Below are 21,471 nucleotides of genomic sequence, written 5' to 3'. Positions count from 1 at the left end.
TTTTGTCTTTACATGCAGGCTCCGTGAATAATGCAGGAGTCATGAACAAAACCTGCTTGGAAATACAAACTTGCAGCTGTTTTGTACAGCAATTAGCTTCATTTCACAACCAATGTTTTATTTATTTTCTTATTCTGCAGTTAATGAGACTTGTATTCTATATCAGTGACTCGGCATTATCAGCTTCCAGCTCTTATCTCTGTGATTGTGTGCATGCTGATGCTCCCACACACTGTTTACCGCTCTGATCTGAACTGATCCAGTGCATGGCCTCAATTTGTTTCCACCAAATTATTCACAGTTTCTTGATCAAATTAAAACTCTTACCATGAGGATGATGACACCATTGATTTGCATTGTGTAACTGGGTACCAAAATACAGGTTGTATTAAATATTGGCTATACATGTCTTACAATTAAAAAAAATTGTTTTAATCAGGAAATCTAAATCAAACTTTATACAAACAAAGATGGCAGCACAGTACATGTTAGACGAGATTGGTTTACTACTCCTGGTAGCAGGTGTTGGTGAAAACTACACCCTTGTCACTGAGGAACGTGGGTGTTCTCTTACTAAAGCAGACAGAGAAAGCTGCAACGAGTGCTGCACAAAAAAGCAGAAAGAGGATCCGTCTCTGAAATATTGATGAGACAACTGCCTTTTCTACTGCAAGAAAGAAGTTCATTTTTAAAAGATCCAGGAGGGTAAATGTTTCTTGTACTGTGATAATGCTTCTGTATGCTTTTTATCCTTGTAAGCACTGGATGCAGAGGGAGATAAATATTGCCTTACCATAATAATAATAATAGTCCCACCCTGCCGCTGCATAGACTCTCAACACATTCAACACAGTGAAAGAGAGCTTGTGCCCTCAGAATCTGACTCCTGCTTGTCCAGCTCAGTTTACACTGACACTACATGTTTGTCTGATTGGAGATTATATGAATTTAAAGACTTTACTGTGTTAACAAACTGTAACAGAATGGGACTGTTAACAAGTGTTAAGCTACAACATCCACTGTGAAACATCTGTGATACACTGAGAATGGTAAATCATATTTAAAAAACAAACAAACTCAAATGCTCGTTTATTTTCTGTCTGTTGGTGATGCTGTAAACATTGACCTGCAATGGTGAGGAAAACTTTTAGAGGACTAGGGCTTTCTCTTTTTTTAGCATAGTGCTGTAATTTCCAAACTGTAGTGCCTGTTCATTCTGCATAAGCGAAAATAAAAGATGTCATTAGAAAACTCTGAGGCAAATATGAGATTCCTTTAGCCTGAGATAACATGTGACATTTCAGCACATAATGCTTCTATAATAGCAGCTAAAACAAAACCAAACGGTCCTAAACTAAACAGCTGAAGCAAGGGAGCTAAATCCTGTTAAAGATAGCAAGCAATAGCCACAGTCTTGACTAAAGCCCCCTAACTGTTATAATACATTTTGATAAACTAACATTGTAGTTATTTAGTTTGCTATCCTATGTAAATAAGACGTTTCGTCCCTCATCCAAAGGACTTCTTCAGTTCTGACTGACTGGTAGGGAAACTAAGCTGATGAGGGACGAAACGTCTTCCAGTATCTTCAACCAAGTCCAGTTGCCCTTGACTTTAACCTTTGTAGGATAACTATGACCTGGATGACTGAGAATCTTCATAGACAGATTTAGTTGATATTGTGTTTTCCCCTCAATCATTTTCCAAGTTTTTCCAAATTGCTGTGATTTTCTTGATGTTGCGGCTTTCCATAATAATTTAAAATGTGGTGTAATTTAGTTTACTACTGAGTCACTGGGAAATAATATTTTAATGGTTTTGTTAAAAAATAATATACAAATTAATTCAGCTGTATTAATATGCATAAATTCAAACCAGAATGAAAGAATGAAATTCACATAAAATTAAAATTCACATCGCTCGGAGCACAGCTCCAATAGAATAGAATAATCGATGTCAATGGGGCAAACTTGGTGAATCTAGTTTTCTGATTTTGGGACTTGAGTGAAATTCAATAGAGATTATGTCATGTCTAAATATCTAAAGTGAGCGGTTCCCCCTTTTAAATAAATTTGAACAAAGTATTTAGAGCTTCCTCACCTTTAATCTAGTCTGAGAAAGAAATGAAAATGGTGGATCAGCTGTGGCAGTTTCTGCCACTAGAGGTCAGTAGTAACCAGACTTTAAGACACTTGTCACATAAGTCATCATTTTGTGAGTCAGATTCACACAATGACCACAATCCTTCAGTATAAACTCAACACATCTGCTGCCAGTTAAAATTCCACTCAGTGCCACAGGACTCAACACGTACATAATAATTATCTAGAAGTTTACCCAGAACCCCCCCCCAAAACATTTTAACTATTAGAAATACACACAACCACAATACATTTTGTGGTTGTGTGGTGTATATTTTTTTCTTTTGACAACTGGCCAAACACAGACACTGACATCTTGGTGACAGTTTTAGCTACTATAACAATTTCTACTACAATGTATTTATTGATTGATGACCTTCTAAATCATCAAATGTAAGTCCCTCAGAATCTAAGCGGGAGGTGTTTTTTTCTAGACTCATGATTTTGTCACATTTTGGGAGAAAATTCAGCGTTGAAGAAGTAAATATAATATAATCCTTTTCATTCCGAATGCAACATCTGTGCAATGTTATACAATGCAATAGACTTGTTTACAAAAGGAACTTTTGACTTGAACTTCTGACTTGTTGTTGTTGTTCCTTTTGTAAACAAGTCTATTGGGGAAGGAAAATGTTTTTTTTAAAGGTGAAACATCAAAATATAATACTGTGAAATAGGTTTAAATGTTTTTTTGATATATATTTTTTTTCTAGGTTGAAATCTTCACTCCTCTTGATTGTTTCAATACATATTTCCCCTCCTATGAGATTTAAAAACCCGTACATTATGCATGGATAAGTTTACCTTCCACTGCACACCCTTAACCTGCATGATCAAAACGCTCAATATAACTCAGGGCACCTTATCTTAGCAAATATGCTCTGGCTCTCCCTTCATAGGAAGAGCAATTATGTCACACTTTAAAACCTGTTAAAACCCTTATGAAAGAAACAACAGTTATAGGTGGCAAGAAAAGATAAATGTCATTGATGATCTGAAACAGAAAAGAACACATGCTAATATTTAATTATATTATTGTTGAGCTTTCCAATAACTGCTGAGTTTGGGTTGAGCCTTACATGCACTACAAAAACTTTATTTGTTAGAGACACCACACAGATGCTTATTCAGTTCAAAAAATAAAGTTTATTTAGCCCTGTTTGAAACTTGGATATCCTATCCTCAGACACTAAATTGGTGAAAAAAATAACCACACTTGGGGGGTGAGTTAAAAATATGCAGCCCCAAAGCATCAAAATTAAAAAAATAAATAAACTATGAAATACATACTCATATGAATACATCACATATTGTGAATTAATCCAATACATATTGTATCCAATATATTCAATAAAATGTTATTTCATCCTGCTTCTTCTCAAAATAAAATGCTTTTTATTTCAATCCAGCATTCTTTCTGTGAAAATCAAAACAGCATTTTTTTTTATAATGTCACTTTCATCACCAGATATTTATTTATCAATCAAGACAAACAGGACAGAGCAAGTCAATAAATTAGCTGTTGTCAATGGCTGCTGTTCACGTCCAAATAAGCGAAAGCCAAATAAATGGCTCCGCTCTGTTTTTTCTTGACAGAAAGACAAAGAGTTTGTATTGAAAAGTGATGCTATGAGCCAAATGCTAAAATCTAACAATAACAATGCTTACATGCTGATGTTTAGCAGGTACAATGTTTACCATCTTTGAGAAGGGTCTATGTGCAGACTTGCAGGCTGCATGACACACCCACTTTACTGCATGACAGGCCCCCTGAGATAACTTTCTGAATTAACATATTTATATTAACGCAAATCATGATATTTTCATAAACCTAACCAAGTTGTTTTGGTGCAACAGTTGAGAGGTTTGTGGCATGTAGAAGACCTCTCCTGTAGTACTGTGGACCTGCAGATTGACCTACTTGTCTTACTTTAGTGTGTTAGCATGCTAACATTTGTGAAGTAGCCCCACAAAATATACAACAGAGGCTGATGACTGAATACCAAAGTATTGGACAAACTTATATTTTGCGGAAACATTAAACGATCATTAAAGTTATTATAATTCATCCTGAGGAGCACATGAATGTCTGCTACAAATGTCATGTTAATCCATCAAAAAAGTAGTCGAGTGCTGTCTGGGCCAAAGTAGTGGACAGAGAGACCAACATTACCATCCCTATAGGCATGGCTTAAGTGTATTTTACAATTTTATCTTTATGTCACACATTTTGTCTGTATTTATTTATATGATTATTTATTTTATATCTATTTATTTCACCCACTTTGGGTCTCGATTGTGAAACACCCACAACATAAAATGCAATATACAGCAGTATAAACAAAAGTTGACAGCATAATAAAGTAGGGCTCCTCAGCAGTGAAACTATATTAAGGGAATGCATCCCTCTTTACTAAGTTACACCTTACCAAAAAAATCACATTTAAGCGGCATTATCAATACAGTCACAACAGGGTTTGAGGATCGCCCTGTCAGGGAGTTGATGGGTTACAAAAACTGACTGACTGACTGTATGTGTAACAGCCAGGACCAAACCCGAAAACGAAGCAAAACAATCCTAACCACAATTTCAACGGTGGCAGGAAAACTGGCTCTAAATCAAACAGAGACAGAGTGGTCAAGATGAGTGAAACAAAAAGACAAAGCAAATGTAGCTGTGGGCGATGGGCGTTTTCCTGAACTGTGTACGTAAAAGCAGTTAGTTCTAAATATTGGTAATTGGCGGTAAATAAAGGATAATTAAGAATCACATAATAGAAAAATAAGCAGGCAGATCATGCAAATGACAAGGCAGTGTATTTGTTGTTTTTTTTGTCCTGTTTTTTTTAATATGTGGTTGTTTCATTCAAAAAGCCCCAACAGCCACATTGTTTTGTCTCTTGCTCGTGATTTGATAAGCCTTCATGCAGCAGCTACCTGCTGGAAGTGTGTACCATTGGAGTCGGTCAGTGCACATGATCCATGTCACCTTTTTCATCTCAGGCTTAGGTGTTCAAGTGCATGGGGAGATAATGTGTCCTTTTAGTTTTGAAGGTTTCCATCTCCGCCGCCTACTCTTCCCACTATGCTGCTGCCTCATACTGGGTGAACAAACTGGTACACCAGTCTCTGAGACACGTCAGGCTTACGGATGATGCCCTTCTTGTAGTATTGACGAATGGACCGGCTCAGCTTGTCATAGTTCATTGCAGGTCGATTCTTTCTGAGTCCCCACAGTCTTGCAACGTGAGCAGAATCTTCAATTTTAAAAATACCTGGTGGGAATCACAAGAGATTTGACATTTTTCCACTTATATGTATATGATTCTTTTCTCTTTTTTTCTTTATACTAGTAGTCTCATTGCCAGAATGGCCTGGCAAAAAGGCAATAATATATACATTTAAAAAAATTTAAAAAACAAAATATTTTAGAGACAAAATTATATTAGAATTTATAGAAAAGTCAAATTTTCTGTTTTCTTTTCTGTCGCTGAGTTTTGACACAATGTAAACAAGCTGTTTTTAAAATATGAATTATTTGCATGTGAGATGTTATTTAAGGAGTTACAGTTTAAAATGAAGCACTGACAGTTGAAATGTAAGCATGCAAAGGAGTTAAAGTGTCAGTTGAAGTGTAAGAGAAGAAAGCAGTTGAAGTTGATTCACTGCAATGATCTGAACTTTAAATTGAAGTAGTCGAAATGTCAGTTGAAGAGAAAGAGATGGAGATGTCAGTTGACGTGAAACAAATCAAAGAAGTTGAAGTGTCAGTTAAAGCGTAAGCTGTGAAAGAAATTGTCAGTTAACGTAAGCTCAGAAAGTGGCTGAACTGTAAGTTGAGTTAATAATAGATAAAAGCAAATTGAAGTTGAAAGCCCTGAAAGGTTTTTAAGTATCAAGTGAAGTGTAAGCATTAATAGGAGTTTTTGGTCTAAGTTGATAGTAAGAGCTGAAAGCAGCTGTGTCAGTTAAGGGTTAGTCAGTGAAATGAGCTGAAACTTCAGTTGAAGAGAAAGTGTGGAAGACAGTTTGACTATAGAGAGCCTAAGTCCCTCCCCTTCCGGTGGACCACCAGGGGACCTTACTTCGGAAGAAATATGTACGGTAGTCACGACAAGACACAACTAATTTTTTGGTCCCTTTTGAATTGTACTCTGAATTACACATATGATGATGGTCGCAGTGTATTGTCTTGAGTCTCAATGACTGAAGCTAATGTTACTGAAGCTAACGTCAAAGAACTTACATGTGTAGATAATATGATAAAAGGACTGACAGTCGTTGGATTAAATCCATCAGGTGCGTGGAACATAGCTAAGTTACCTAGCTAGCAGCAACTAAGCAATGAGTGTTTGCTAGCATTACCACTGGCAAATTCAGCACCGACAAAACGTAGCGAAACGTTTTTTTTTTTTCAATGGAAATGGTGGTGCCTTGAACACCCCATTGTGTACACAAGCCCACTGCATTTTCCTGCCTTTTTAACATGGTTGTGTTTACAAAGCTGTGGCAGCTGATTGGGTAATACCTGTGACACGCCCGCCAAACGGGAGAAAACATACCTCGAAGCCCGTTGCAGAACATTGCAGAACGTTTCAAGGAAACATTTCGTTCAATCCAGAAACCATTCAATCCAAATCCATTGCAAAACGTTTTGAGATTGGACTCACCCCACGTTAACATGTCCATGATGTATATTTTGCGAGACAAGAGATGTAGTTCATTGAACGGTTTTCACACAAAATAACATGTAACTTTACTGTTTTTTTTACGACAAAGTGCAACTTTCTTGACCGAGAAAATTATCTTTTAAATTGACAAACATCATATGTGTAATTCAGGGCACAGTTCAAACGGGATCAAGAAAAAAGTTGTCTCTCGCCATTGACTACTGTACATATTTTTTTCTGAAATAAGGTCTCATGGGCCAGAAGTGGAAGCGAGTGACTTAGGCTCTCTATGGAGTAGGAATTCAAAGCAACTGAAATGTCAGGTGACATGTATAAAGTGAATACGGACGAAGTAACAGTTTACGTCAAGTGATGAAAGCCCTTCAGTTAAAGTGTAAGGAATGAAATACAATAGTGGAATAAATTATAAACTATAATGTTATTGTCACTTTAGTTTTTCTTTCATTCCAACGTAAAAATACAGCAGTAAAATGACCATACTGTCTTGAGATGCATGTCTATACTGTAGTATTTAAAAAAAGAAGATACCTTTTTCTTTATTGAGCCAGCGGATGCAGCGTCCGTAGCTGTGAGGTTTAAGAAGTAGTTCTCTAAGGAACTGCCACAGATGAATGGGCTGACCTGAACAAGATGAATCTGCCTCGGACCAAAGTTCCTCGCCAACTAAACAACAAAAAAACAACATTAGGACCTTACGGCCACAGTGTAGTGATTCATAGAGCAAAACACACATTCCCCAAAGGCCAAAAGATTACAAGGCGAGGCCCTTCTGGTTTCCAAACTAACAAGGACACGGGAGACACACAAAGCCAAAATCTTTAGTCTTATTTTTTTCTTATTACTACTTAGTTATACGTAAATGTCCAGTGGTCTATAGTTTAAGTGTGTAAATGCCAATACATTTTAATTTGTCTAATTCTGTGAAAAGTTACAGATATTTTTTTATTCATTACAGTTTAATATTGTCTTTAAATGAGGATGATGATGTATGAGGAAACCAGACCTACCTGTAGTTTTTGTATCTCCAACTGAACACCTCTCTTTCATCCAGGCAGCTGGAGAGAGAGAAGACGTTTACTATTTTATTGTTATTCTGTTTCTCCATAAATGTCTGCGCATCCAAACCAATGCATAGAGCATGTTGTGTGCTGTGCAGATTGTAAACATGATGAGGCAAATTTGTAGTGAAGTCGACTTGACTTGACAATTTAAACACTGTCCAATACAATCATGCTGCAGCCGGCTATGATGACCTGGTCACACACACCTGACTTCCATATGTCCAGATGTGCATGCAGTGTGTCTCCACACTGCGGTGAGCGCTGGTGAAACTCCTCCTCACTCATGGCACACAGGTCCTTTCCTGTCAGCTCCTGGAATTCCTTTCCCGCGTGGGGCAACCTGTACAGATGTTCAGTCCACAGCAGCCACTTCTGGACATTCCCTGTGTTCCACTCAATAGGGTCTAGGAAAACAGAGAGAGACAGGAAAACGATCAGAAAACTCCCTGCGGTGAATTACCTGCTTCTCCAGTGAGATTAAAATCCACTGAGTCAAGTTAAGTCAGTTAAATTCACAATTTTTTGTGTATTTTGTATTATGTGTGTTATTAAGCTACACTAACACATCATGAATCTACTGAAACCACAAATTAATCTCGCTTTTTATGCCACTACAGTTCTAATCAGTAGAACAGATGACTGGAGATTGCACAGGTTTATGACAGCCAGAAGCCTTACAATACATAATGCTTCCTCTATTTGCTTTCACAGTAGAAGACCTCGCCCATAAGACTGTGTACACGTCTAATGGCAGGAAAGAACCATCACTGTCACAATCCAAGAGAACACATGCAAATGTCAGGATTAAACAGATCCTGGAGTAGGCAAATACAATTTTACGTCAGCAAGGATATGATTTAAGGGATCTGTCATCTTGCCGAAGCTATTCACACAAATATGTGTTGATTTTGCGAGCACGACCCAGTATCTTAAATATCGTGGAATCAACATCCCTTTACCAGCAAATAACGGGTAAAATGTTTTTGTCATGAAAAATGCCATGTGTACTTTAAAGATTTGTTTCTTTGTCAGTTACTCTCTTGAGGATGACAAATTGCAGTAGTAGGTTAGTGGAAGGCAGCCTACCTGGGGTGATATTGAGCAGTTTGCAGGCTGTTTCAATGTCCTTCAGCACTTCTCCCACCACCATGCTCTGCACCTGCTCCAGAGACCGCTCTTCCTCCTGCCCCGCCATCCCAGGAGAGAGTCCCTGTTCCTGGCTATCAATGACGGGGCACTGCTCTGGTTCCTCCTGGGACTCCATGCGAGTCATGGGTACAGCCAGCGCTGGGGAGGCCTCTGAAACCTTCACCAGCCAGGTGGCGTCCTCAGTGAGGAGCATGTCGAAGCAGGAGAGGTAGAGGCCTGGTATGCCACGCTCCAGGGCTTCCACGCTTGATTTCATCTCCCCCAATTCCCAGGGTTCTCCAGAGCCCCTGTTTCTCTCCAGGGAGCGAGGGAGTCCTCTGTCATCCCAATCCGGGATCCATACACTGTGCCTTCTGATAAGCTACCCATTGGATTTGACATTACTGGTACCTGGAGACAAGGGAGACAAGAAAAGCCACACTAAAGGTTACATTTCTAACCCGTTACTTGCACATGAACTGAGAGCCATGTAAAAGTTTAAAAGAATCCAGTCAGCATTGCAAAATGTTTGATAAAAAAGTGTCTGTCAGATGTTTTGAAGGTAAATAAGTCATTTAAATCAGCACTGAACAAGAGTTCATAAATGATAGTCCTGTCTGAAGAAATACCTCCAACAGTTCCTTTCCTGCAATTCTCTGGCTTCTAAACCAGCGATTGATTTTGTTTGGTAAGAAACTCCATCAGAGCAAGAATGACTTTTCGTAATGGGTTATGAGCAGAACTGAGGTGAGACTGTGCTGGACGTTGCTCTATAAGAACCCCAAACCTAATGGAGATAATGGGGAAATGATCCTCAAGAGAGTTAAAACACACACAGGGCTGACAGGCATGGGGCAAAATGGATTTGACTGAGTCTCTTATTTGTGGGTCAGTGGCCCAGAATGGCTGACGTCTTGGGGGTAGGTGACTTGTATTGAGACCTGAAGCAGCTCTGCCGCCTGCTTCAGCTTTCAAGGTGCCGTCTCTGCAGCCCTCTGTCTCCACTGTCAGCTGGAGTTTTTAATCAAGTTAGATAATGTGGAGAATAGCGTGCACAAAATATGCACAAAACCACATGTTTGAAAACGACCATGGCGTCTGTTTTATGAAGACTACTGATAGCCACAACAGCTTCTTCTTGAAAGGAAATTGCCATCACCAGTGTTCATTTATGGATGTCAGCTGTAGCACAAGTGTTGTAATCTCAGGTTGAAATCCCATATGGTGCCCATAATGTGTACCTGCCACAGCTGGCATATGGGAAGGCACACTGCTGTCACACACCAGGTTATCAGTGGTTGCGGCTGATGCCACAGAAAAGAAAGTGTGCTCCCACAGAGCACATGTTCAAGGAGAGCCTTGGCTTTATTTGTGAAGACACAGAAATTAAAGTCTCTTAAATAGACTACACCAAAAATAAAAAGCATTTGTGAGTTCAAAATGAATCCAGGAATCCAGGAGACATTACATATTTTTCATTGAATATAATGCTTACACACTGACAAAAAAGAAGAATCCATTTATTCCATGTAATGTAAAATGGAATAAATACATCTGAAGAGTCTCTTATTTTTATTGTTTTTGTCAGTGTGTGGGCAAAATGCCTGGATTCAACAGCAAAACCCTTCATAATGCTGATCTCAAACCTTTGACACATTAATTGTGAAGGTGCTAACAACTTTTGAGACAGGACATCTTTAGTCTTTTACCAAACTTTCCCAAAGTTAAATGAAGTTGTCTTCCCCGAACCAAACCCCCCCCGAACATTCCCCTTCAAGTATTTGGTCCCCCACCCCCAACTGTAAAACCTCGTTCCCTGTCTTCCTTTTATCTCCACATTTCTCGTAAACTATAACCCACTCTTCCTTTCACTCCATCAGGAGTCAGATTAAAAGCCACTGGTATCCCAGCCTGGCTGCTGCGTGTCAACTCTGCTCAGTAACAGCTTGCGCTAAGCCCATTAGCAAAGCAAATTTAGCCATATTACCTTCTTCCAAAAGGAAGAGGGGACATAAGAAAAAGACACAAACACACACCCCTGGAGAGAGGGATTAAGACCCTGACTGATCTCTAAATGAGTTTGGTCAAGATGCTGATATTCATTTCAGGAGCATTAGAGCTTGCTCCATTTACTCTGCAAAGTCAGCCTTTGACACCGGTAGAAAAGGACTCCCTCTGTGCAGGCGTCCACCCTGGGAACCATATTTCTTCTACATGCTTGGTCTCATTTGACATGAAGAGGGTGATTATTTATGGTTCGGTTTCTGTCATCACCTTGGATTTCATATAGCTGTAGCTGTGTTATTGGTGTGTTTTTTTCCTGCAAAAAATGAAACACAAATGACCAAAGAGAGGAAAGTCCCAGTAAAGCTACATAAGTAGCTTTGATGAAAAGAACAGCGTGATCCCAAAAGGGATCAAAATATTGTTAATTTAAATCATTTTGTGGTTTGGAGTCAGTGTACAGAAATTTGTAGCTTTTCACCTACATGTGATGTGAATTAACTACCATCCCTCACTAAAGGAAAACTTGTAATGCCAGGAAACAACTGTTGAAACTAAGTCAAAGGCTTTGTGATGCCTGAGGTATCGTCCTCACTTCCAAACCCTCGCTTGAAGTGAAAGTGGTAAAAGTTGCAGACCAATACAACCAATCTGGCTTTGCCCATTTTCATCATGGGTGAATGTCATGTCATGTAACAAAAGTGTTTAGATAAAAAGTTAATGAATAGTGATTAAAACAAGCAAACGTCTGCTCTTTTAAAAGTGTGTTTAATCTAGATGATTCAAAATGAGCTGAAAAAGAAAAGGTAATCTGTGAGATTTGAGATTTGCCCACCACACACTGTGTTGTTTGAGTCTGGAGTTAAAGGAGTGTGTACAGCCAGGCGTGACTGTTTGCAATGTGAGCGTTAAAGGGAGATCTTTTTTTGTTATTGTTCCTCATGGGAAACTTGAACCAACCAAGGAAATCATTGTTCTGAGAACAAGGAAATGAGGAGTTTCATCTCTGTGTCAAGCCCCTTGCTCAATATGACTATTGCTGGTAAAAAAAACAAAAGGCTTGAGGCTAGAGGAAGTGATTAGGATCTGTGGATTGCTGCCTTCTTTATGACAACAGTGACATGTACAGATGCTCTGTTCCCATTGTAAATTAGGTTTAGGTGTAACAGTAATCTATTTTTAGGTAGACAAGTTAAAGGTTGTTGCTCATTTTATGAATTACAAATAAAAGCTGATTTCCTGTGCATGTGTTTGCACTGACTTCTTTTTTATTGCTATTTACAATATTTTAGTTTACATCTCCCAATTTCCTATCTTTAAAACTCAGGATATAACTAAATTTTATTATACTTTCCCTGGGCGGGTTGTATTAACTGCCATGGTAGTGCACTTGGTGATTTATTTCAGGTGCACTGGCAATAGTCCAGTATCCTAGGAAACACTAAACCATTACAAATGCTTTGCTGCTTCCAAATCAATTTTGTCAGAGGGCTGAATTTACAGTTTATGATGCAGATGATAAACTTCATGCAACTGAGATGGGACCCAAAGATTGGAGGTGTAGCACGGTTGGGTGAAAAAGCCTGTAACATGTTTTGCAGATAAATTACAGAGACAATGAAGATATGAAGATGTAATGTGGTGCCAGCAGGTTTATAATAGCAGTTTTAAAAGTTATGCAGAAAAGTATAATCTGCAGCTGCTTTTGAAAATACCATTTACACGTAGATTAATGGGACAGACCAATTTCACTATTTCAGTAGTGCAATATAAAAAACATTAGGTCAGTCATCCTCTTGTTTGGGTTTTTGTACATTTTTTACTTGTGTATAAAAAACTGTGGAAATTCTGGAACTTTGAAAAAAGTTGGGGGGGGGGGGTTGAAAATCAATAAAATCAAAATGTGACAAAGTACAATGGAAACAGACTTGAATCATGATGTACACAAAACATGTAACTTAAAGGACCAGCGTGTTGGAGTGGAACCTAGCGGTGAGGTTGCAGATTTGAATTTCCCTCACCCTTCGGGTCGGATGGTGGCTGATAAATGCGAAAGCCATCTCTTGAGCCTGTGTTTGGTTTGTCTGTTCTTGGCTACTGTAGAAACATGCCAGTGCAACATGGCGGACTCTGTAGAAGAGGACTGACTCCCTCTGTAGATATAAAGGGTTCATTCTAAGCCAACCAATCTGGCTTTGCCCATTTTCATCATGGGTGAATGTCATGTCATGTGACAAAAGTGTTTAGATAAAAAGTTAATGAATAGTGATTAAAACAAGCAAACGTCTGCTCTTTTAAAAGTGTGTTTAATCTAGATGATTCAAAATGAGCTGAAAAAGAAAAGGTAATCTGTGAGATTTGAGATTTGCCCACCACACACTGTGTTGTTTGAGTCTGGAGTTAAAGGAGTGTGTACAGCCAGTGCAACATGGCGGACTCTGTAGAAGAGGACCCACTCCCTCTGGAGATATAAAGGGTTCATTCTAAGCTAATGAAAACCCAAAGATTCTTATTTTCAGGTGATTATATACTAATGAAAACACACTAATGAATATTATATTCCATTTCTGACAGTCTTTCTGCCAATATCCCCTAAATCTTACACACTGGTCCTTTAAAGTCCACTGAAGCCTTTGCTCAAAAATGTTTTGTGTGGAGCGATGAGGAGACCGTAACATTCCTCAAACTAATACATGAAACAAACATAAATGTGACATTTCCATCACGGTTTCCGCATCGTTTTCATTCGTTTGAGGTTTGACTGGCGCTTGTTTAATTACATCACCTTATTATGCCCTCTTCATCTGCAATGGGTGAATTGCACCCAACTGGAGAATTAACACCACTTACTGTTTATCTTGCTGAGCTCAGCTCCTCATATTTGCATACCAGTATACCAGTACATTAAGCATTAAGTCACTAAATTTGGATATAAACTTGACTATCGGCTAAAGCTGTCAGTATGCTTCTTCAGAAGTGCTTGTTGGTTCGGAAACCCCCTATCCCCAAACCTTTCTGTGTCAGACCAGTTTCCGTATCATACTTCATGCAGCTGATTGACAAAGGAGCCGGGGTTTGAACTTCTTTCTGCAGCTTTAATTTTCATTTTTGACTCAACTATTTCTATCTACCTTTCGTGTGAGAGCAACACTATGAATGCCTTACAGGAGAGACTCGGATCTACTAATACACAGAACTGAACTGCAGCATTTCCACTTAAGTGTACTATACATTTATAACCTCACTGAACTGAGTTACAGACAGCAGAAAAATTATCACAGGGAAGAAAATGAGCAGGCTGCAAAGGGAGGGAGTGCAGGGGAGGTATATTTTTCGGACCCCATATCCATGTCTAATTTCTGCCTTCCCTCGTGACATTATATTATAAATAATGACATCTAAAGAGGACATGTGCACCATCGATCATAAGGTTGTGTTTTGCCCTGTGCAGAGGACAACAGCCACCACTGTTGTTTTTAAAGCCCCCCTGTACACCCCACTAGTTTTGTACAGTCCCTTGAAGAGTCAGAGTCATGAATAAGATCCTTCCAAATCTCTCATTTCTCTCATGATGTGGAGTAAAGAGGTACGTTAGTTTGACTGGATGAGAGGGGAAAAAGCACCTGCACTTTCAGAAATGTTATTTCTGTTTGGCACTTACTCTTATTACAGTGTAGTCTTGAGGAGTAGTCGTGTTTTATTTCCACCTTTAATCAAAATCACAATTAAATAACCCTTCTTATGACTGACGACAGGCACAAATTTATTTAGAAAATGTCATCTTATTGATGAGGTTTTTTTTAACAAACCACCAACAACTGCCCAGACACCATTTACCTGACCACATTTTGTTTTACTTACTGTGTGAAAGCTAATTTGCAACTGGACATGTACAGAAACACGAAAAACAGGTATGCATGACTAATATACAAAGCAAACACCAAGAAAGCAAAGCAAAATTGATTAGGTAAATTAAGATAAAAGCCCCTCCCTTCTCCTCCACTTTCCCCTCTCCACCCTTTTAGACTGTTCAGGATTTTCAAGAACATAATTTAGCCTGATGCAAATTTATTTTAAATTGTTACCAATGGCTGTGATCAAGCAAAAAGTACTAAACTTAACATAACAACTTGCACGTTATGCAATCTTGCATCCAGCCACTCTCTTTTTTAAGTCATGTTGTTAGATGATGTTATGTTCTTGAAATCTGTCCTAAGCCATAAATAATACTGAATTGCAAAAATTCTCTAGATATTGTTGCTGTTATACCAGGTAAGTAAGAAGATGTCTTTTACATTTTCTGAAAGATGAGATGATGACTTCAGCATTGGTGGCAGACGGGTGCAAGTTAGACATCTGTGCTACTCAAGTTTCAAAGTAACGTGTACTTTTTTTTGATGGATTTCTAGGAAACTAGTGTCACATTAATTCTCCTTACACAATTAAAAGTAATGCTGTGAACATGCAAATGAATCAACCTGTATTTTTTTAGATACATATTCAGGACATTGTGTGAGGTTTGTGTCTTCTTACCGAGACAAAGATGCTCTGGTGGCTTGCCTGGATGGCAGCAGATGCAGTGCAGCTCTGGTTCTGTTGAGGATGAAGGATGGCCTTTTGTCCCGTTGTAGACCAACGCTCAGTTCAGACGGGACGCCGGGGCGCTACCTGTTGACAGACGTCCAGCAGGCAGTGGGCACCCTTCAATCTGTTTCACCCTGATTACTGTCACAGAGCCCCCTGCCTGAGGCCTCAGACCCTCCCAGGCTCTTTGGTACAATTACTGAAAGTCACAGCCTAAAGCACAACTGCAAACCAAACTTCAAGTGAAAGCACCTGCTGGGGGTGTGTACAAAGTGAGAAGGAGAGAGGGCAAGTGACTGGGTGAGTGAGTGCAAAGGAATTCCAGCACCATTGACTGCAATTTATATTTATAGGGCAGTCGTGTTTACTTATGTGTGTGTGTGTGTGTGTGTGTGTGTGTGTGTGTGTGTGTGTGTGTGTGTGTGTGTGTGTGTGTGTCTGAAGTGCCAGTGTCTTACAGATTAGCTCAGACCTCCTCAAACACTACTAGTTGACCTCAGTGCTTAGGTGACACACAATTCAAAGTGATAAGAGACTAAATAATATATAGGGTAACTTTGGAAAAAAGCTTTCTATAGTACTTTATATTTAAATATGTACTTGTAACTCCACTACATTTATTTGACAGCTAATATTTACTTCTCAGATTTGTATTTGATGTTAAAAAAAGCATAAACTAATGAAATGTATTTTTAAAGATTAAATCAGTTATGATGGAAATGATCCTCTCTACATGTCTACATGGTTTCATTTAAAAGAGACCCAAAGGGATAAAGGTTATCCAATATCAAAAAATCTAAAACATGAATACAAATTTGTGTAGCAGGAATTTTATTGTGCCCAATGAATCATCTCACGACCCCTTAAATTTATGTGGTGAGCCTTTGGAAGGGCCCGCCCCCTAGGTTGGGAACCACATGACTAAACCAACTGTAACTAACTTCACCTTAACCAGCTACAGTAAAGTGCTACTTGCATTAATGCATCATCATCTAATAATGTCACAGGCCTACATAATAATAAATATAAATCAGTCACAATTTTCTGTAAACAAGTACTTTTACTTTTTATATTTTAAGTACATTTTGCTGATACTACTTTACACTATTACGTTTGTTAGATAGGTTTTTGAATGCAGGCCTTTGTGTGTTTTTGGTATTTCTACTTAAGTAATAAATCTGAATACTTCTTCCACCACTGTCAAGGTTTAAATCTTCACTTTGTGGACTTCTCCCCTTGCTTGCACATATTTCACTCAAGGTCCTGATTTCACAGTCCAGAGGTAGTCTCAACTGACCTGCAGCTACACATTAATCAATCCACCTTTAAGATATTAATATTTGATCAGAAAACTTTAAGAGCAAAAGTGTTGCTTATCTTAAACATTAATGTGGTTAAAGCACTGTTGGAATTAGTGTTCAGTCCCTTTACATAAATGATACATTAAAATGTTCTCAAGTCAGTAATAAAACAATACAGACATGCCTCTGACATGTAACATACACTAAAAGCAATAATGGTCATTGTAATTCATCTTCTGGTCATTGACTGAAGAGATATGAAAGAGTATGTATCGACTTGATTCCACCAGATACATCTGCGTTGTGTTCGGGCTGTGAAGTGGCTGCCAGAGTTGATCCATGTGTCAGTTTCAGAACAGACTATCTGCTTCATTAAAATACGTGCCTGGTACGGCTCTGCTATCTCCTTTACGGACAGCAGCTTTGTGAGCAACCTGTTGGATCTCACATGTGTGAGGGAGGAGGACCTGCATGTTATCGCAGCTACTGTAAAGTAAATGTTTCAGATAATGAGCCCATAGTCAGTGTAAATGCTGTGTATTGTGTTCACTACTGCAGAAGAAATAAACTTTCTGTTTATGAGCACCACCTTAATGTTTCGCTACCATCCTTCATGGGCAGAACGGTCTGGACCGCTAAGGCTAGTTACCCTCTACGAGCCAGGCTAAATTAGTCTAAAGAAACCAATGCGCTACTGACCACAGTTTGGGGCCTAAAAAAGATGGAAAGGTAATGCACAGAGCAAATTGGGCCGGGCAGGAAGTCAGACACAGAAATGGCATAGAGCATCCAGTCAATTTTCAAAACAAAACACCATGTGCAGACTCACAATCATATATCAACAATAAACATAATAAAAACAGACAAAATAAGAAACAATTTAAATATGTAGCCTATTTATCTATGGAAGAAGCACAAAAAACAAGGAAAAATTACCTAATCAACAAACTCAGGTATGAAAATGTACAGAGGATAAAACTGTGTTGCAGCTGCAATGTCACAGAGCTGGAACTGGTGGAATCAAGGCATAAGAGGAAATCCACAGTCCTCTGTCTCTGTGAAAACATTTTGAGTTCAGCAGAAGTTATATTTTCTCTTTGTGCTTCTGCTAACAGTAGTAACAAAAAAAGGTAATCAGCCTACCTGTTTTATTTGTCAAACTCAGACTGCTGAAGCCTCATATTAACTTTGTAATATATTTGTCCCCAATCACTTACTTAGAGCCAGTATGGACAGCAGGAACAATAAAAGCAACCAGTAACTCTTTTAATGCGCATTTGGTCATGTGAGTTTTGTTGTAGGACAGAATTGAAAAAAAAAGTTAAGTACAAGTTAAACGTCTTGGATCAGAACCATACTACTTAAGTACAAAAGTATTATCAGCTAAATGTGCTTAAAGCATCAACAGTGAAAGTTCAAGTTATGCAGAATGATAGATATACTATTATATATACTGTATATATATGAGGTTATTGTTTTATTATTATTAATGTAAGCACTATTTTAAAAGATCCTACACACCTCTGAGATAAGACTTCTCCTTGGGAATGTATGGCTGGCTCCCCCACTCACTTTTAATAATTTTTATTATTAAATTAAGCTTGGTGACCTCACAAAATTCCCAGCAAAGCTACGACCAACCAAACTAAATTTCACTGTGATAATCCACTCAGTGTCAACACTGCTTTCTAGGGAGTGATGCAGTCCCTGGGTACTGAGCAGGGGTCTAATCAGCCAGACTAATCCAAAACACTGTTCTGTGTTGGTGTGCCAGGCTTTTAATGATGGTGCTGATGGAAGTAGAAATAAATTTAACTGCTTTAAATACTGTTAAAGTACTTTATAACAATGAATCGTCATTAGCTTATTTGTTTTATGTTCAATCTACAAAGTAAAGAGAAATACTAGCTGATCAAAAGCTTGAATTTATGTTCAAATAATCAATAGAACCAGATGGCCACTGGTTTGAGTTTGAAGGTGCTCTTGAGCAAGGCCCTGAACCCCCTAACTGCTCCCGAGGCGCTGCAAGATGACTCAAGGACAAATTCTGCATGCATCATACTGCTTGTAAATTGTATGTGGCCAATTAAAGTTGAATAAAGAATGAATAAAGAATAAACTGTTAACATTGTCTTAGCCGTTAAATCAAGCTCACACTTATTTAATACAAGTTGAATATCAACATTAGACAAATGAAAACAGTAATTATGTCATAGAGCTGCAGACTTTGAGTAACTGAATCTTTAAATAGGTGTTATGTCTAATGGATAAATAAAGCCAAAAAACATTTTCTTTCTCCACATTAACATGACATTAATTGACAAAACATTCTTAACTCAAGGCTTTTAACCATATCACACAGTCTTCATCAGCAGATGGTGTTTGGTCTGGTAGATGCTGAAGATTTCCATTATTCTGAGCATGTTTAGGACTTCTCATCCATGTTGGCTTAAAGATTACGTGATGATATGATTATTTTTTAACATTGGACAGTCCAAAAAAGGTGCTTCATGTGGTAAGAAATTCACTTTCCACAAAACTTAAGGACCTGAAACCACAAAACACCCAAGCTGCTTATAAGAGTCCATGATAGTCAATGCAATAATTCATAAAAGGGTTTTGATCATGTTTGTTAAAGAGATTTTATTTTATTTTTTCCATTCAAGAATAAGGAGTACCCAAGAAACTGCCATACATTTCCAGTTTATCATTATCTAACCACTTGAGATGCCTCATTTACACTGGTTTCCAAGCAGCACATACACAATTTGAGTGCCTGCACTTCAGTTGCATGGGTTAGAGAGAAAACTACCACATATCGAGATCTCTATTCATCAGAATATTTATTCGGATGGGAAACTGTCGTCAGCACCATGTCTCGCCTCTGAAATAGATGATTATTTGCTTTCTTTACAGTTACACTGAATCTTAGCCACAAATTTAAAAACTGTCTATGTGCAAAGTGCAAAGTGATCCATTAAGTAATGAAAAACAGTTTCCTGTAGTGGAGAGCTTTGCGTAATTTAAGCCTGTTTGAACAATGTGGCTCTATCAAAAGCAGAGAAACAACAGATGTTTGTGAAAAAAGGCTTTCAAAGAAAATATTTTATTAGCAAAACAGTGGTAACCCACAACAATAAAAGTACTTTAAGACTACTGTATATCTAATCTTTTCCTTCTAATCTTGCTTTTAATTCAATGTGTGAGTTCCCAAATGGCCAATCTTCTGATAGCAAAAAGTTTCTTTTTCTTTTTCAGGTCCATGACATATTTTCTATTCTTTAACTTCCAATGCAGGCGCTGTGACTTTGATATGGTTAGCCACAAAGTCTGAATGGAGTACTTGTACAGAGAGGGTGTGCACAAACTGCGTCAAGACTTCTCAGCAGTGGAGTGTTTGTGGACACACCAAATCAAACCGTGTGCGATGACAACCTCCTTTCATTTGACAATTCCATATGAAATTATGTGTTTCATACAGAATGTATGAGTGTCAGAATTGTGCATTACATAAATGTAATATAATATTTCAGTTTCCTCATATGTAAAGAAACAATTCCATGGAGAGAAAACGTCTGTTTGCTTTTGGCTTTACCCGCATCCAGCCCATCAACAAAATTTGCATGGCAGTTTCTTCAACTAGTGTTCGACCTTTTCCTTGGCTCTAGAACAACATTCTCATGGTTGAAAGACAATGAGCTAAAAGAAGCAACAGACTGGATGTCAATACAAAGCCACAATTGGTCCACTGTGATCTTGGAATGGGTTATGATTGTGCAGGTGTCCCTACTGTAAACAACACCTGAGTTATCTTAGCAAAGTCAATAAACACCAATAGCTGTTGAGTTTCATTGAGTGAATAAGTTTTATATTATCAGAATGTGAGTATGAAGTGTGATGTCACTGACTTTGGTTGTGACCAATTGTTTTGGGGGATAATCAGAAGAAAACTCAGTCCTAAATTAATTTTAACAGCGCATTCTGATTAATGAAGCCCAATTCAATTACTTGCTCTTTAAAACAGAGAGATAGAGGTTTATTGATATCGCTGCATTCACTTTTAACATTACTCATCACAGGGACAGTTTGAGATCGAGGTTACGATGTCAGCAGCTGGGCAGCTTGCCAAGTCATTATGCTGCACAAATCAGTTAACGCTGCAGAGACATGCCTGAACCTGCACATGTACAAAAAACAACAGAGATCAAAAGATGGCGGAGGGTTATGTAATAGAAGGGACAGACCTGTAGTAGTTAAAATGTGTGAAGGAGTTTTAATCCCTTAGACGGGTTGTGTTTTTACCTGTATATGCATGAAGCAAATACCAGTCCCTAGTTACAAATGTCAGTGCGCTAGAATATGAATGTAAATTAGAAATACTGATATTTCTCAGTCTAGGGAATGGGAAGGAATGTCAGGGTGAATGAGCTAGACAGTTCATAAATGTTAAACGATTTGTATAAAATCCTAAATACTTGTAATGTAATTGGTGGGTTCAAATTAAGTATTTAAAGTATGTGTATATTTCAGTGCATATGTGTGTCTACATATACTGAACAAT

The 21,471-nt window shown here is 38.3% G+C and overlaps 1 protein-coding gene across 1 annotated transcript; it reads right to left on the bottom strand.

Moving 5' to 3' along the window:
• Positions 1–3,456: 3,456 nt before the first annotated feature.
• Positions 3,457–9,427, bottom strand: LOC119885400 (SAM pointed domain-containing Ets transcription factor). Its single transcript, XM_038695426.1, is given in 6 exon segments — positions 3,457–5,416; positions 7,361–7,495; positions 7,840–7,887; positions 8,100–8,297; positions 8,980–9,345; positions 9,348–9,427. Coding segments are annotated over 6 exon segments (1,002 nt in total). The 5' UTR covers positions 9,424–9,427; the 3' UTR covers positions 3,457–5,237.
• Between the last annotated feature and the right edge of the window lie 12,044 nt (positions 9,428–21,471).

Source organism: Micropterus salmoides, unplaced genomic scaffold (genome assembly GCF_014851395.1).
Source record: "Micropterus salmoides isolate LMB-PRFRI ecotype aquatic unplaced genomic scaffold, ASM1485139v1 Ms_hic_scaffold_4, whole genome shotgun sequence".
In the NCBI taxonomy this organism is placed as follows: domain Eukaryota; kingdom Metazoa; phylum Chordata; class Actinopteri; order Centrarchiformes; family Centrarchidae; genus Micropterus; species Micropterus salmoides.
Note: the sequence above shows the minus strand (reverse complement) of the source record. Positions and strands in the feature narration are given on the sequence as shown.